At 43.0% G+C, this 16958-nt stretch overlaps 1 protein-coding gene across 3 annotated transcripts; it reads left to right on the forward strand.

Moving 5' to 3' along the window:
- The first annotated feature begins 1850 nt into the window (after positions 1-1850).
- On the forward strand, positions 1851-15904 carry CUNH3orf33 (chromosome unknown C3orf33 homolog). 3 transcript variants are annotated; one of them, XM_027876181.1, is made up of 6 exons: positions 2016-2102; positions 4094-4203; positions 4335-4394; positions 6155-6302; positions 10405-10565; positions 14536-15904. In XM_027876181.1, exons 3-6 carry the CDS (start codon positions 4350-4352, stop codon positions 14935-14937), a joined length of 756 nt encoding a protein of 251 aa, XP_027731982.1. In that variant the 5' UTR covers positions 2016-2102; positions 4094-4203; positions 4335-4349; the 3' UTR covers positions 14938-15904. The 3 variants fall into 3 exon arrangements, with proteins under 3 accessions (XP_027731980.1, XP_027731982.1, XP_027731981.1); XM_027876179.1 differs by lacking the exon at positions 4094-4203 and having other exon boundaries at positions 1851-2102; XM_027876180.1 differs by lacking the exon at positions 2016-2102 and having other exon boundaries at positions 3164-4203.
- Positions 15905-16958: the final 1054 nt, after the last annotated feature.

Below are 16958 nucleotides of genomic sequence, written 5' to 3' on the forward strand. Positions count from 1 at the left end.
ACCTGGCCGCTCCGTAGTACATGAGTTTGAAGCATTTCAGGAAATCTAGTTTGGGAAAAAATTTCCGACAATTAGGGCTGTCCAAAAGTGGAAAAAGCTTCCCTAGGAGTTACAGGGGTCTTCCCTCCCTGGGGATCACAGGCAGAGGTTTGGTGGTTTTCATTCAATCAATCAACAAGCACTTATTTAAGTGCTTACCTACGATGCCAGTCACAGAGCGAGATCAAAACTCAATTACTCCAGCCCTCTATGTAACACGCCAGGATGGGCCTGGCCCTGGCACCAACGCCGGGAAACAAACGGGAAAACAAAGGTCCTGGCCCTCAAGGGGCTTAAATCAAGAACATGCGGTGTGGCGAAAACACTGGATTTGTAGGCTGACGTGGGGCTGGGCTGCCCTCCTGGGAAGGCCCTCTAAACCACGAAGCTATTGACAAGCTGCCGATCTTGTCACTGGACAGGCTGGGTTATTTGCCCGTGGCCTCACCGCTAGTATGTATCAAGGGAAGGAGGGAAGGTAGACAGGGAGGGAGGAATCCACTAGCTTTCCTCTCCAGTACAAAGCAGGGGGTAAAGTCAACACAATAACTTGGGGAGGGGGAGGCGGAAACACGAGTGGGACCCCGTGGTTGGCCACCTATGGTCAGAAGACCACCCGGCATCCCCGGCCAGGGGTCCTTTATCTGCAGTAGGTGAACTGGAATTGGCATATAAAACTGGTATATAACGCTATATGTCATCCTATTACTAAGAGCCTTCCCATCCAGAAAGATGCGAAGCCTCCTCGGGCTCCTAGATCCAAGAACCAGGAACAAAGTGACGCCTGCCCGTCGTCGAGGCAACCAGCTGGCATTAAGCGCCCCCTACGGTCAGGCGGGGCGCTGAGGGGGCGGGGCCTCAGACCGACCAAAACCAAAACGAGGGCGGAGGGGAAGCGGACCAGGGTGGGGAACCTGCGGCTCGAGGCCTTTCACTAAGGGGGTTTGTTCTGCGAAGTCTGGATTCAGTTAGAGGGCCACACACCCCCGCCTGGTGGGTCACCCCTCCTCTCCCTAAAGAAGCGGGGATGGGGTGGAGATATAAAAAGACTGCTTGTAAACGGAAAAATAGAGGACACTGGGAAGGGCCAGGGGTCAAGGGACGTCGCACTCCTCGCACGTGGGCTGGGCCGTCCCTCGAGGCCGCATGCGTAGTGCGCTGGGGCGCAGCTACGTAACCAGGCCCGCGCGCCGCTGCCCAATGACTAAGTGCACGCGCGCGGGGCGGGGCGGGTTGTGGGTGCAGGGAGGACTACGCTGGTCGCGCGAGGGACGGCCGGCGGTTGGTAGCGTGATGGGTCTGGCGCGCGACACGGACTCCGACTCTAGCTCCGCCTTGTTAGGCAGGAGCAACAGTAACAGCTACAGAGGCAGAAACGGAGGTCGGCTCGAGGCCTACCAAAAGAACAGGCACAGGCCGGCCTCGCTAGAGGAGGCAGCAGCAGAGGCGCAGGCGCAGATCGGCGTCGCTAGGCAGGGAGCGGCAGAGGCGCAGGCGCAGGCCTGCCTCACTAGGGGAGGCAGCAGCAGAGGAGCAGGCGCAGACTGACCTCGTTAGACAGCGGCGCCGGCACAGACCGGTGTCGTTAGGCAGACCGCCACGCAGGCGCAGGTGCCGACTGGCCTCGTTAGACCGCAGCGCAAGCGCAGGCGCAGACCGACCGACTGCGACACCTGCGCCCCGAGATGGGGAAGGAGTGCAAGTCGGTGTCGCCGCCGCGCCCCCCGGAGCAGCATGCGGAGCCGCCGCCCGCTCATCTGCCGTCGCCCAAGTGGTCGCCGCTGGTCAACCTGATGCCTCGGCTGATCCCCGTGATGCCGCCGCCGCCGCCGCCCCCGGTCCCCTCCCAGCGCAGCCCCATCTCAGCGCAGGAGCTCCCGAGCCGCCCCCTGCTCCCGAAGCCTCTCGGGACGGAGACGGTCCCGGAGACCCCGACCCCTGCGTGGCCCGAGCTGGAGGGCCCGGCCCCGGAGCCCCTGCAAGCCTGCACCTCCACGAAGTCCGACTTCAACGTGGTGGCGTTCCTGTCCAAGTGGGCCGACGACAACCTCTGCCTCATCCGGGTACCCCGGGGCCCCGGCGGAGAGGCGGGGGCGGGGGGCGCGGGCCGGGTTCCGGGGTCAGACGGGGGAGCCTCCCCCGGGACGACCCCCAAGGGACCCGGACCTTGGACGGGCAAAAGCGCCCGCTTCGTCTTCGCTTAGCTTTGGTTGCCTCGGTTACGTGACGCGCGATGTCTAGTGCATTGCGAGCCGGATTCTGGGGAGGGGTCCCTAGCGGCGCCCCGGGTCTGGCCGGGCTCGGACACGCCCCGGGGGAGCCCTCTTTCCTCCTCTGTAACGGGGGAGGCCCTTAGCGTATCCCGGGGGAAAGGGGGCGACCCCAGCCCCGCGCTGCTGCCCGCGCCAGCCCTCCTCCCCCCTTTGGACGTCAGCCTGGGAGAGTAACCGTAATGTCCCGGCCGATCCCGGCGCTGTGAGCCCGGCCGAGTGAAAGGAGGGGGCAGGACGCCGGCTTTGCAGTCAGGGGTGCGAATCTCAGCCCTGTTGCTCAGCCCCGCCTGGATGTTGGGCAGACCCTTCCCAGGCTCTGGCTCTGTCCCCGTCCCCGAGCGGCGGAGGTCCCGGACCAGAGGGGCTGCAAGGTCCTAGGAGGCGGAAGCTTCCCCCCTGGCCCAACATTGAAATCAGGAGGCCAGAAAGGGAGCTCTGTGTGTGTGTGTGTGTGTGTGTGTGTCCGTGTGTGTCCTGGTCCCCTGGTCCCCTTTAGCGCTCTGGTAAGATCTATGGACCCCTCCTCACAAGAAAGTTTTTAAATGATTGAAGGAAATGCTAACTAGCAGAGGTTTGTAAAAAACGATGTGTTTTTTTACCCATCCAACTGCGCAGTCCTGACATCTATCCATGGACCCTTGTTAAGGGTCAAGAACCCCTGATCTAATCCCATCCTTAGGAAACAGGTGGGAAGAGCATACTAAGGATAGATTCCTTAAGTAAGTTAAACTTATTTTAAGTAATAAAGTGATAGCAGTATATTTAGTGTTATTGTATTATATTAATATAAATAAAAATAAAGAAATAGAAAATAAAAATAAATAAATGAATTAAAAAATAAATAAAACAAACTGTTTACAAAACAATGACTGTTGAACAAGGAAAAAGGAAAACTACCTTTTATCCTAAATATTCTAGTCATAGACGTAGGCCTAAAGAGTCCAAGTATTTAAAAAAAAAAAAAGCCACCACAGGCAGCTGAAACATCCACAGAAGAGGTCTCTGAAGTGGGGTATGTCTGGGCTTAAGGGTAACTAAGAAGAAGGTAGGAAAAAAGAAAGTCTAGGAAGACATGTATCTAATTGTATTTACAAATTACAAAAAAAATTAATACCTTTTAAAAGTAAAATAAGTTTTAAGAAATTTAAACTTAAATGAAGTTATTTTAAAACAATTAAACTTGCGTTCTTTTATTTTTTACTGAAGTGTTGTAGCTGAAAGGAAGTCCAAGATTGTTTAAAAAAAAGATGAAGTGGAAAGAGTGCTAGAGTTGGAGTTAACAGGAGTTGGCTTCCAGTCCTGGGCCCTGGCACTTATTAAGCACCTGTCTGTGACCTTGGGCAAGTGACTGTAATACTCTCTGGGCCTCAGTTTCCTTAACTGAAAAATCTGGGGTCAGACTAGATTACCTTGATCGCTCTTTCACATCTAAATCTCTTATTGTAAGATGAATTAACAGGGTACCATATTGATTCAAATACAAATTCCACTCAATATATGCTTCCCCTTTTCCCTTCATTTCATGATACTGAGGAAAAAAGGGGTATGCGCTTAAAATGACACAAAATTATTTACAAAAAATATTCCACCTCGCACCTGATAAAGCCAATGCTGTTACTCAAAGACTGCACTCAGGATTCTGAAAAGCCAGGTTGGGAGACTGAAAGGGCAGCCGGCATTTAGACCACTGTGGTATTGCTTAATATCTCACTATGTGTGCAGTACTGGACCAGGCATTCTGGGTTTCAGAGAGAGTAAATGGTGTATTTTCTGTCTTTGAGGAAACTATGATGTAGTGGCAAGTTGGATGGTCCAAACTGTCATCACTGAATTCAGAAGAGGCTCCAGGGAGGAAGGAATTCTGGGGCTTTGGTTGGACCTTAAAGGATAGGTATGATTGGGATAGTTAGAGCCAGATGGGAAGAGGTGTTCACATTTAAGACTTTTGAAAAAGTTAATAAATTCAATGTTGGACACAGTTATTATGAATGATTAATGGCTTGTATTGTGTACTTTTTATAGAATATTAGTACTGGAATGGCAGTAGCAGGGGTCATGTTATTTGCAAGAAGTATTAAATTGGTAAGTTAACATTTGAAAATCCTTTAGGATAAGTAGCTCATAAGCAGTTTTAAAAGTTCTTGATTCAGTTTTAATTCAAGCAGTATGTCATTTATTTCTTATATTACAAGCATTTAATATTGAAATCTTTGAAAATTATATTTAAAATAGAGTACCACTTTTTATAATTACTATTTCATACTTGAAAAGGAAACTCAGAGGTTTGGTCTTAGAGAAGGTTGCCATTAGAAAATTTACATTTCATTCTCCCTAGGATATCTCCAAATGTTTTTCATGGTGGTTTTATCTAGTACTACGGAGATTTCTGCCTCATTCAGCAGAAATTCATTTAATTAAATAGATGGTTTTTGACAATTTAAAAGAAAAAGATCATTAATTTTATTGTAGCTAATCATCATATTGTTACCATGAAACCGTGATTTATTGGTGTCCTGTCAGTTTTTTATTGTTTCTGGAGTTGAAACTTATTTTCATTTCTGTTTCATTGTCTTAAATGCCACTATCAAAGTGTCCAGAAGAAAAGAAATTCAAAAATCATTAAGTGTTTTTTGCTCCTGTCAGTCACAGTTTTGTGTTTGTGACTGAGGAGTTTATTCTCACCTCAGTTTTTGTTTCCTTTTCCTACACTTCTTTAACTGGATACATTGTAAAGCAAAAAGCCCTTGTTTTTTCTCTTCCTTAATCCATAAAGTAATACCAGGCTTTCCTCTCAAGTTGTCTTTATGTCATTTGTAACTTGGGATTCTCTTATTTTTTAAATGTCATGAATTCAGGTTAAACTTTAAAAATTATAAACCTATTAATTGCTATAACAAAAAGTCAAATGAACACTTGAACGAATAATCTCACCCATCTCCCTGTCTTCAATAAGGTAGGAATGAACAGACAAGAAGATATGATACTTTTTTTTTTTTAAAGACAGTTGGGGTTAAGTGATTTGCCCAGGGTCACATAGCTAATAAGTGTCAAGTGTCTGAGTCTGGATTTGAACTCAGGTCCTCTTGACTCCAGTGCTCTATCCAATGCACCACCTACCTGCCCAGATATATTTTAAAAAATTTTTACCTCCAATTATTTTGATCTCAGAGGAAGTTGTTTTCTTTTAACTAGGTGACTTCTGTGGTTTAGATTTTTGCTTCATGAATTGCTCAAAGAAATTAATTTTTAGCATGTGTTTTTTTTTAAACATATTTTGAGATTCTTTGGACCTTACAGTTATTTTTAGTATATTTCCCTAAAAAGCTGTTTCTTAGTTCCACATAGGTTTCACACAGACTACTTTGTGCCTTGAAGCTTTCAGATTTACCAGATTAAAAAAAAAACCTCTCCTTCTCAAGGAGTCTGGTAGCAGATTTTGCTGCTATTTTATAGAAACAAAGATGGTTTTTGTTTCCTCAGACCCTCTTTGTTCATTGTCTTGACTGAAGAACCCTCTTGTACACGTGGCCCTGGGTGTGTGGTACTGCTCTGGCCATTGTCACTGGGTTCCCTCCCCCCTTCCTTATGGTGTCTTCCTTTTTGTGCTGTCCCTTCCTGATCTCCTCTTTCTTTAGTGTCTAGTGTCATTTTCATCTCTGACTCCAGGGTATTTTGAAATTACAAATTACAAGTTGAATGAGAAATAACTAAGTGAGGATAATGTTGTTTAAGATATTTTGCTAGATGTGTAAGAGTCAATAAATTCTTGTTTTAATGACAGAAATACTGAAACAGTTTTGGCAAGAATTTTTGTGTTATATTTTTTTCCTTCAAATCAACAGACAACCAAATTTATAAGTCCTTCAGAGATTCCTAAGGAATTTATAAAAAATAACGTTAAGTTACGAGGACGACTACACCGGGTAACTGAAAAGGGGCTGGAGTTGGAGCATATTCCCATTCACGTCCCTCTAATTTCATCATGGAGAAGTAAGTAAAGGTAGAGGCATAAGGAATAAATATAAATCAGTAACATTTGGGAAGTCCTACTATTCTGTGTTTTTGGTAAAGTAGGAAAAAACCCCATATGACTTTACCTAAGAACGTTAGGAAAATGTTGAAATTAAAGTTATTCCTCTCATTTTATACACATTGGATTTGTGACAGAGAAGAGAGAGGATTTACTGAGCACCTGATGTTAAACTGGTATTGCTGCATCAGCTGCTGGTTGGTCTTCCTGCCCCAGGTCTCCCTCCACTCTATTCCATCCTCTCTCTTCAGTCAGACTGATCTCCTTAAATCTCAGGTCTGAACAAGTCACCCCTTGCCCCCGATGTGGTACATTGATTAAGCTGCTTCTGTAGGAAATGATACCTTTTCCTTTTTTTTCTTTCCCCTGTTGGGGCTTCAGTAGCTTGCTCTCCATATAGTTGTTTGGTTGGAATTGTTGTAGATGGCCATAGTTCTCCCTCAGTTTGTCATTTCTTATAATTTGGGGTTGATTTTTGTCCTTTGGTAGTGACTTAATGAGTTGACTACATACAGACATCTCATCCTGAAATGAATCTCACATTTGGAACCATTTGTTTCTTGTTGAGATAATTTTGTTTTTTAGTGATACTTGTAGGGCTCCGAGTAATGAATAGTTAAAATCTGTTGGAGAGTTGGTCAAGAAGTTGCTTGTCTTAAACCAAGAGCTTCTTGAGAGCAAAGTCAAAGTGAGGTTTTAATGTTTCTTTTTGTTCTTTGTCTGGATCTTATTCTCTTTGGTATAAATTAAAGTCCTTGTGGAATTTACATTATTATATCATTTTTGTTGTTTCTTAAATAACTCATGTGAATTTAAAGACACTCAGAAAACTTAACATTGGTGAAAAGTCTTTCCAAAATCTGTCATTACTAAAAATGAAAGACTTTGGGGGGGCGGAGCCAAGATGGCAGAGGGAAAGCAGTGACTTGTTTGAGCTCACCCCCCAAACCCCTCCAAGTACCAGCAAAAAAATGGCTCTAAACAAATTCTAAAGCAGCAGAACCCACAAAAAAACAGAGTAAAACAAATTTCCAGCCCAAGGCAACCTGGATGGCTGATCGGAAAGGTATATCACACCGGGCTGGGAGAGGAACACAGTTTGGCGTGGCTGCAGCGACCCTGGAGCAGGCCTCAGAGGACTGAATCGAGGGCAGCTGTGGTGGTTTCCAGACTTCTCAATCCCTGAACACCAGAGATAACTTAGAAGGTCAATGGGAAAAGTCTGTTACTGTGGTGAGAGAAGAAGCTAGATCTTAGCCACCCTGAGGGCAGCAGCTGGCTTCTGAGCTTCCAGCCCACAGACTGAGGGGGAATCGAGTGACTGCTCAGAGGGGGATTGCAAGGATCTCTTTGCCAGTGCTGAGGCAGGAATCTCTTGCTTTGCCTGTGCTTGGATCTGGGTCACAGTTCTGAGGGGCGGTCCTGGGGTGAGGAGGAACACTGGCGTGGTGGAGCTTGTGGCTGTGGAGAGGAAACACCTCAACCTTTATCATAGCACCTTGGAAGAATTGACACTTTTCAGGTCCCTAGAAGTATCTCTGAAAACAGCTGTACAAAACCCCAAAGCTTGGGACAGGACATTCTCCACATTGGAAACAGACTCTTACCTTAACGAAGAGTTTAAAACTCAAGTAATTGGGTGGGATCATGAGCAAGCAGTGCAAAAAGAGTCAGACTATATTATCTTACTTTGGTGACAAAGAAGATCAAAACATACAAGCAGAAGAAGAAAACAAAGTCAAAGCTCCTACATCCAAAGCCTCCAAGAAGAATATGAATCAGTCCCAGGCCTTGGAAGAGCTCAAAAGGGATTTTGAGAAGCAAGTAAGAGAAGTAGTGGAAAAAGTGGGAAGAGAAATGAGAGTGATGCAAGAAAATCATGTAAAGCAAGTTAACAGCTTGCTAAAGGAGACCCAAAAAAATACTGAAGAAAATAACACCTTAAAAAATAGCCTAACCCAAATGGCAAAAGAGGTCCAAAAAGCCAATGAAGAAAAGAATGCCCTAAAGAGCAAAACTGGACAAATGGAAAACGAAGTCCAAAAGATTACCGAAGAAAATACTTCCTTAAAAATTAGAATAGAGCAATTGGAAGCTAGTGACTTTATGAGAAATCAAGACACTGTAAAACAAATCCAAAAGAATGAAAAATTAGAAAATAATGTGAAATATCTCATTGGAAAAACAACTGACCTGGAAAATAGATCCAGGAGAGAGAATTTAAAAATTGTTGGACTCTCTGAAAGCCATGATCCAAAAAAAGAGCCTAGACGTCATCTTTCAAGAAATTATCAAGGAAAACTGCCCTGATGTCTTAGAACCAGAGGGCAAAATAGAAATTGAAAGAATCCACCAATCTCCTCCTGAAAGAGATCCCCGAAGGAAAACTCCTAGGAATATTGTAGCCAAATTCCAGAGTTCCCAGGCCAAGGAGAAAATATTACAAGAAGCCAGAGAGAAACAATTCAAGTATTGTGGAAACACAATCAGGATAACACAAAATTTAGCTGCTTCTACATTAAGGGACCGCAGGGCATGGAATATAATATTCCGCAGGGCCAAGGAGATAGGATTACAACCAAGAACCACCTACCCAGCAAAACTGAGTATAATTCTTCAGGGGAAAAAATGGTCATTCAGTGAAATAGGAGACTTTCAAGCATTCGTGATGAAAAGACCAGAGCTGAATAAAAAATTTGACTTTCCAGTACAAGACTCAAGTGGAACATGAAGAGGTAAACAGGAAAGAGAAATCATGAGACTTATTAATGTTGAACTGTTTACATTCCTGCATGGAAAGATGATATTTGTAACTCATGAGACCTTTGTCAGTATTAGGGTAGTTGGAGGGGAAAAAATTATAGGTATGTATATATAGATAGATAGATGGATAGATAGATAGATAGATAGAGGGCACAGGCTGAGTTGAAGATGAAGGGGTCATATCTGGAGAATAAAATTAAGGAGTGAGAGAGGATTATACTAGAAGAAGGAGAAAGGGAAAGGTAGAATGGGGTAAATTATCTCACAAAAAAAAAAAAGAAAAGGCTCTTACAGTCAAGGGGAACTGAGGGAAGGTGAGAGGAAATGAGTGAATCTTATTCTCATAGGATTTGACTTAAGGAGGGTATAACACACACTCAATTGGGTATGGAAATCTGTCTTACCCTACAGGAAAATAGGAGGGGAAGGGGACAAAAGAGTTAGGGGGATGATAGAAAAGAGGGCAGATTGGGAAAAGGGGTAATCAGAAGCAAATGCTTCTGAGAAGGGTCAGAGTCAAAAGAAAGAATAGAATAAATGGGAAAGGATAGGATTAAGGGAAATAGAGTTAGTTTTTCACAGCATGTCTACTATGGAAGTGTTTTGCATAACTGCACATGTATAGCCTATATTGAGTTGCTTGCCTTTTCAGTGAGGGTGGGTGGGGAGAGAGGAAGGGAGAAAATTTGGAACCTAAAGTTTAAAAAACACATGTTTAAAAAAAATGTTTTCACATGCCACTGGGAAATAAGAAATACAGGAAATGGGGTACAGAAATCTATCCTGCCCTACGGGAAAATAGAAGGGGAAGGGGGGAAGAGATAGCAGGTAAAGCAGACTAGGGGAAGGGGTATTCAGAATGCATGGCATCTTGGGGTGGGGGGAGGGGCGAGATGTGGTGAAAATTTGGAACTCAAAATCTTGTGGAAGTCAATGTTGAAAACTAAAACTAAAAAAAAAAGAAAATAAAAAAAAGAAAAAAATGGAAGACTTTGACTTTAAGGATTTTTGTTAACAATTGTGTAATAATTGACAAAATATCAGGTATGTGTGGAGAGAGAGATTTGTTAACCCTGGAATTATATGCCACACATCAATGACATGGCATTTCTTTGGCATTTTAACCTCTGTCATCACCTTCCTATTTATCTCCTAAGGAAAACTGATGGTAAAGAAGTAGATAGGAATTTGAGTATTTTGAAAATAAATGTTACCTTGTGATTTTTCAAACTAAACTTGGAAATTGTTATTTGCATTATGTTTCTCTGGCTAAAAACATGACTCCCTTTACCTGTGTAGGGCAGCCATGTGGGGTTCTGCTGATAAAGCTAGCTGGAGTGGAGCTCACTGAGGCTGGTCACCTGTGGTTGAGAAAGGAGTTAAAACCTTTCCAAGTACTGTGGTTCCAGCTGCTGGCAAGGGACAATTCATCACTTCTTTGCTACCTGTTGGTGAATCGAGTAAGTACTGAGAGAAAAAGCAGCTAACATCTTAGGTTTTTCACATGTACCCCAAGTTTTCTATATTTTGTAATTTAGAGTATTATCATGTACTTAACAATAATTTTCTGCCTCTCCTTTAGGCTGATTGATTCCCCTTCTCCATCTCTTTCTCTTGCTATCTCACTTTATCTTTTGTTTTACTTGTCTCTAGTTTTTGTTCAGAATTGGGTTATTCCAGGGCTAGGCTCTCCCCGGGATGTGCATTAGGGTGTCTTGCCCAGGATTCCTGCACTGACCTCTGCCTCCTGGGCTTAGGCTGCTCTAGATCCATCAGTCAGTCAGTCTACATTGATTAAATGCCTACTGTACGTCAGGCACTTTGAGGTTCATAGGGCTGGCCAGATCTCTATGGACAGAGGGTTAGAAGAACCTCAAATCCCCTACATCTGAGCACTGCAGGACTGCACGCGTTGCTGCCTGAAGCTGTTGCTGGGTATGTTAGAGATCCGTTTCCTAAGGCTTGCTCAAGGGAGACCCCCACTCTTTGAGTCTCTAGACACGAACCTTGCAGGCTGCACAGACATGTCTCTGGCCAGTTGCTGAGCATGTTATGGAGCCACCCTTCCCTGTATGCCCTGGCTTTGCTGCTAGGATCCTTTCTTATTGTCCAAATTCTAACGCCGTTCTGGGAAGAACAGGAAGAAATCATTCATTGTAGTTTCATTGGATTTCTTGACCATTTTGGTGGCGGAGAGATTTACTGGAGCCTATCGGTGTCAACTGCAGTGTCTGCCTTCCTCTCAGGCAGCCAGATGGTAGGAGCCTTGAACCCAGTCCATCAGTTTTGCAGTCATTTCTGCCCATTGGTCCTGTTTTGATTCTCTGGAGACATCTGTTAATCTTCTGTAGTAAGGGTTGGTTTTCTTTCTTAAGGCTTTTTGTTGTTCAGTCATTTCAGTTGTGTCTGACTTTTTGTGGCCCCATGTGGAGTTTTCTTGGCAAAGACACTGAAATGATTTGCCATTTTCTTCTCCAGCTCATTTTACAGATGAGGAAACTGAGGCAAACAGGGTTAAGTGGCTTGCCCAGGGTCACATAGCTAGCCAGATTTGAACTCATGAGTCTTCCTGATTCCAAGCCCAGTGCCCTTTTACAGCTAGCTTTATGTTTTTACAGGTGCACGACTCTTAAATTATGGAAAATTGACCCTATGAAAATTATAATCTATTACTGCCTGACATGCAGTTGAAAATCCATAGAAAGAGGAAGCGGTTTGTCCAAGTAAAACGAGGGTGTGGCCTCTGCCCTCAACCTAGGCATTTCCTAACTCCGAGGGTGAGTGTGCCTTCAGGGGAGCCCCCACCCTTGCTGAGCCCCTGTGCCTTTGGCCACGCCCACTCTTGACTTCTCTGAGTGAAGGCCCTAAAGGTGATATCATTCCCCTCACACACACACACACCCAGATTCATTACCTTTAAAAGATGGAGTTTTGGAGGTGATGGGACTACTTTTTCCTATGAACAGCCATGAGTGTTTTCCTGGCCTCTTCATGGAATGCACTAACTAAATGTAAGGTCTGCGTCTTTCATGCTTCCCTGAGCCACATGCTCATCTCATGACTCTTAGAGCTTTCGTGCTTCTGCATGGCTACAGTCTCCTCAGTGTGGACATCCCTGCCCTTGGTGCTGATCACAGTCCCACCCCGGCTCAGGTTTGTTTCTGTTTTTGTATTTTACAAGTTCCGGTGGAAGACGAGAGCTGTCCTGTGGTTATAGCTGAGTTGTTATTATCGAGTCCATTAGGTAAATCAAACTGCCTGACTTGTTTCAGGGTAAACAGTAGCATAAAAGGGTACACAGCAGTGGCTAAGTGGACCAGTGGTTTTACTGTAGTATCTGGCAAATCCCTGGCTGAGAGCTGGAAGCAGTTGTAGAGGCCATCTAGGAAGGAAGAACTTAGTGCCTGCTGTGTGCCAGCCACTGTATTAAGTACTTTGCAAATATCACATTTGATCCTCACAACCCCGGGAAGAAAAGGGGCTATTATGATTTCCATTTTACCATTGAGGAAACCGAGGCAGAGGTGAAGTGACTTGCCCAGTCCCACAGCTAATAAGTGTCTGAGGCAGGATTTAAATTCAAGTCTTCCTGACTCCAGGCACACTGTGCTCTCTAGGATCAGTCTCTGCCTGTGACAGCCTTCTCTAGGACATCATCAAGAAAAGGTCAGCTTTCACTTGAAGACTTGTCATGAAGGGGAACTCACTCTCACCCATAGCAGCCCATTCCACTTTGGGATCAGAAGTTTTCCCTTTTACTAAGCCTAAATCTGCGTCTTCGCCTGACCCATCCACTGATCTCTTTGGTGGGACAGTCCTTCAGATACTTAAAGGGTAGCTGGGAAAGTCTTCTCTTTGGCCCACCTTGGAGCCATTGAGCCCTCTCTCAGTCATAGCCCCAGTGGAGATTAAGGACAGAAAAAGGTGGCAGCCCTTGTGTGAGCAGAGAACTGGTGACAAAGGGTTTGCCCACTGAAAGAGCCAGTTGGGATTTTGCACATCATGGAGTAGGATGCATCTATTCCTCTATTTCTGCTTTCTTCACTTTGTATCACTTCATATGGGCCTTCCTGTATTTCTTCAATTTCCGAGTAGGAAGTCATTGCTTCTTAGATCATTTGCATGTGCCTTTACATTCATATGCCATAGTTTGTTTTGCCATTCTTCAGTCAGTTCAGCTTTCCCTCTCTGGCTTCTCATCTATTCTTGCTAAGTTTTTGCTTCTGTCTTTTCGAAAGTCTCTAGACGACCTCACCTTTTCTTCCTCTCAGGAAGAGAAAGTGGACTTTCTTAAGAATTAGAGAATTGGAGGCTGAAGTTCTCCCTAACTTCTTTCTGAGCCCTTTGAAATCTACTTTCCCAAAATTGACGGCCCGTGTCAGGCAATACCCAGCTTCCTTCTTCTCTACCATGAATTCTAAGGTGAAGCAGGATCTTCCCATGCACCCTGTCATCTCTCCTTCCACAGACAGTTCTTGCTCACAACCATGGCCAGAAGAACAGTCTCTTTTGTCCCTTTATCCACTTTAGAAAGATGACTTTTATATCAGTGTACAAAGTGCACTTTCCCCACCACAAACCTGAGACGTACATAATTCCAAACAGTATAATCCTCTTTTGTAGAGAAGGAAATGTGATTTGTCCTTGGTCAGCCAGCTAGCAAGTGAAGAGCTGAGAGTTGAAAACCCAAATCAGTCAATGACTTCGATCAATGATGAATGTTTATCAGGCGTCCAGGAGATACTTCAAGAAGGATTAGAGACCTTGGCTTAGATCCTAATTCCCACACTAAATAGCCTCATGAACTTGGACAAGTCATCTGTAAAAGGAAAATGTTAATACGTGTTGCTATATTTATTGTGAAGTCATTTGTAAATTGGAAGTCCCTGGATAAGTGTGAGCCATTGTTATACCATAATACATCTCCTCAATCCTTTGACAAATAAGGGGCTCCACATTAATGAATTAAGCTTGCTTTTTCATGGGCTGAAGCTTTAGATGGAAGTATCTGAAAAATAGTTTTGTAGATGCTCATATTTCTCTTCTTGGTAATTTGATGCCACCTTTCTGACCATCCATTATTGGGCTTGTGTTTGTCTCCTCTGTGCCCATCTCACTGCTGACCCTCTTTCTACTTTGTGGTTTGTAATCTGCCTTATTATGACTGAAACCAAGTAACTGGACTAATTAAGAAGAATTATACAGTAAATAAAATAAATAGAGTCAGAGGGAGAACCGAAGGGCACAGCTCCAGGGCCGGGGTCTGGCCCTTGGATCCCTCTTTGTCTCTTTCCTGGAGTCCTGAAGCTGTCAGAGTCAAGGGACTCCTCTGTAAGTTGTATGTGTTTACATATGCAGCCACAGGGGTTGGGGGAAGGAGGGGAGACCTTTGAGTAGATGATGCTAAGCCTGTACTCTCTTTTATTCAAGGGCTTGTATTTTACCGTGAGTTTGAATGAAGAGATTTTGAGAAGAGGGCTCGGCAAAACTGTTCTTATCAAAGAGCTAGATCATAACTCTAGGGTGTATTGGACAATTCACAAAAACCTATTAAAAGCAGAGCTAAAAGCCATAAGAAGAGGAGAAGGAATTTGGAAAGAAGATACTGAGAAGTCAAGTTATATGGAGAAATATAAAGGTTCGTGGAGAGAAATATGGAGTGAAGACCATTCTTTTAAGAGAAGACTATTATGGGAAATGGACCCAAGGAGAAAGTCCTTTTATGAAAGATTAAAGAGCCAGTGTGAAAAATATAAAGATAAATTAAGTAATTCCAGTTTTATGTTGAAGGTCAGAGAGTTTCTGAGTCGTGTGAAACTTGGTAAAAGATAGTGAAGTGTTGGAAGATTTCTAGAGGTCACATAATTGGAAAATACCTGAAAAGCCATGGAGTTACGTATGTTTACTTGAGAAGTATTGATGAGAAGGCCCCAAATGATCAGAGTTTTAGACTTTACAACAAGAAGAAGTCTAATGGGATTTGAATGTTAAAAAAAGAGATGACTTTTGTATATTTTAGATTGGAATTTAAACAGATTGTGGCGAGTATGCTTTTTATGTGCTTTTGTGGAAATGAAAAATACTGTATAATAAATCCTCAAGTTTCAGGTTGTGAAAGAATCATGGTATCATTTTAAAAAGACTTTTACTTAAAATTGTTTTGAATGGTATTATGCAGTTGCATTTGAGCCATACTTGTATTTATTTAAAAATTGAATCAGCTTTCACAAATTTGGAATCATTAGAGAGATGTCCACCCTTCCTGCATCCCAGTCCTGCCTCTCATTTTATGGGGTGAGAGCTGTGCTGCTTTCGTGGGACAGCAGACGGTAATGGAGGGAAAGACTTGGGTTCCAGTATTGCCTTGGGAGCCAGGAGCAACTCACTTAACCTCTGATTTCTGAAGGTCACTTAGCTCTCAAGCAGTTCTCTTAAGAGGAGGGGCCCTTTCAGTCACAGAACATTGATATTCAAGAAGGTGTTTCAACATCCTTCCTAGGAGAAGGGATGAATGGTTGTCCTGGGCACTGAAAACACGAGTTGTATTCATTTAGTCCCGTACATTGACTTCTATTAAATATGAAATTTGGTCATTTGTGGTTGTACTCTGTTTATGGTAAAAGCAAAATAAATCAACAACTACGCATTACATAATTAGTATTTTACTGTGAACAAAAAAGTTTCCTGAAATGCTATTAGATTCTCTTAAGAATTTTGGGATTAATGGAAAATATTGGTACTTTATGATTTATAACTGCTAGTTTTCTCTTTTTTTCTGATGGTACAAATACAAACAGGTTGGAGATAATTCATTTAATTAATTATTAATGTTCTAAATGTTAATTATTATTTTATTTATACTTGTTTATAATTAATGTAATAAAACAACTATAAATTATTAATAATTAATTGTCAATTAATGTTCTAAAAAGTTGCTGAATGGGACAGAGAACCTCTGGAACTGTGATAGTCCAGTAGTCCAAATGAAGAGCATGATAATGATAAACACAGTCAAATTCCATGACTTACTGGTTCTCTCCTTGCCTTTTTAGTCTCCTTTCATTGCTAGCCTACCTCATCACTTAGATAACTTCACTTTTTAGTGGTTCCATCATCTGCTTTCACTTCTTTAGGACTTCTTTTTGTGTGTACCATCCCTCCAACTAGCCACCTTTCCCATCACATCTTTCTTATGGCTTTTCATGTGCCTGTTTTGTAACTATTGGTTCCTAAGCTGGTATATGTTCTAGTTATAGGCTCTAGGTTTGTGGAAGACCAGTTGAATGTATTCATGCACCACAAGCTTTACTCCACTTTCTCCACATCTAAGGCTAAAACCAGCTTGATTTGATAGATTTGAGTGCAAAAAAACTTAAAATAGTTAAACAAAATGAATTAAATATATGTGTTGAACAGCTACCATGTACAAGGGACCCACGTTATCCCATTCATCACCTCATGGTATTCTGAAAGGTAAAATATATTATACCTTCAGTGGTTGTATCCTCAAGTATTAAAAGTCTAGATATCGAAGTTCTAATTAAGGCAAGGTTATTTAGATTGAAATTATATTCAGATTAACATGCTCTAAAACGTCTTTCTGCTTTTCTCTACATTATTTCTTCCATTTCCTTTCTCTTTTGTGTTGAGTATCGGTAAAAGAAAAGCTTTTCTTGGTTTTAGTAGAAAATTGGTCAAGTTTAAGTTTCTCTAATAAAGATCTCATTTCCAAGATAATTAAAGGAACTGATGCAGATTTATAAGAATAAAGGCCATTCCCCAATTGATAAATGGGTCAAAGGATATGAATAGGCAGTTTTCCAAGGAAGAAATCTAAAGTTATCAACTCCTAG

This window comes from Vombatus ursinus, unplaced genomic scaffold, assembly GCF_900497805.2.
Source record: "Vombatus ursinus unplaced genomic scaffold, bare-nosed wombat genome assembly UNPS02014810.1, whole genome shotgun sequence".
Lineage (NCBI taxonomy): Eukaryota > Metazoa > Chordata > Mammalia > Diprotodontia > Vombatidae > Vombatus > Vombatus ursinus.

Coding starts and splice junctions, on each gene's coding strand:
- CUNH3orf33 (XM_027876179.1), top strand. CDS start 1,854: ATGCCGCCGCCGCCGCCGCCCCCGGTCCCCTCCCAGCGCAGCCCCATC. Junction 4,395..6,154: donor TTGCAAGAAGTATTAAATTG/GTAAGTTAACAT, acceptor TCAAATCAACAG/ACAACCAAATTTATAAGTCC. Junction 10,566..14,535: donor GCTACCTGTTGGTGAATCGA/GTAAGTACTGAG, acceptor CTTTTATTCAAG/GGCTTGTATTTTACCGTGAG.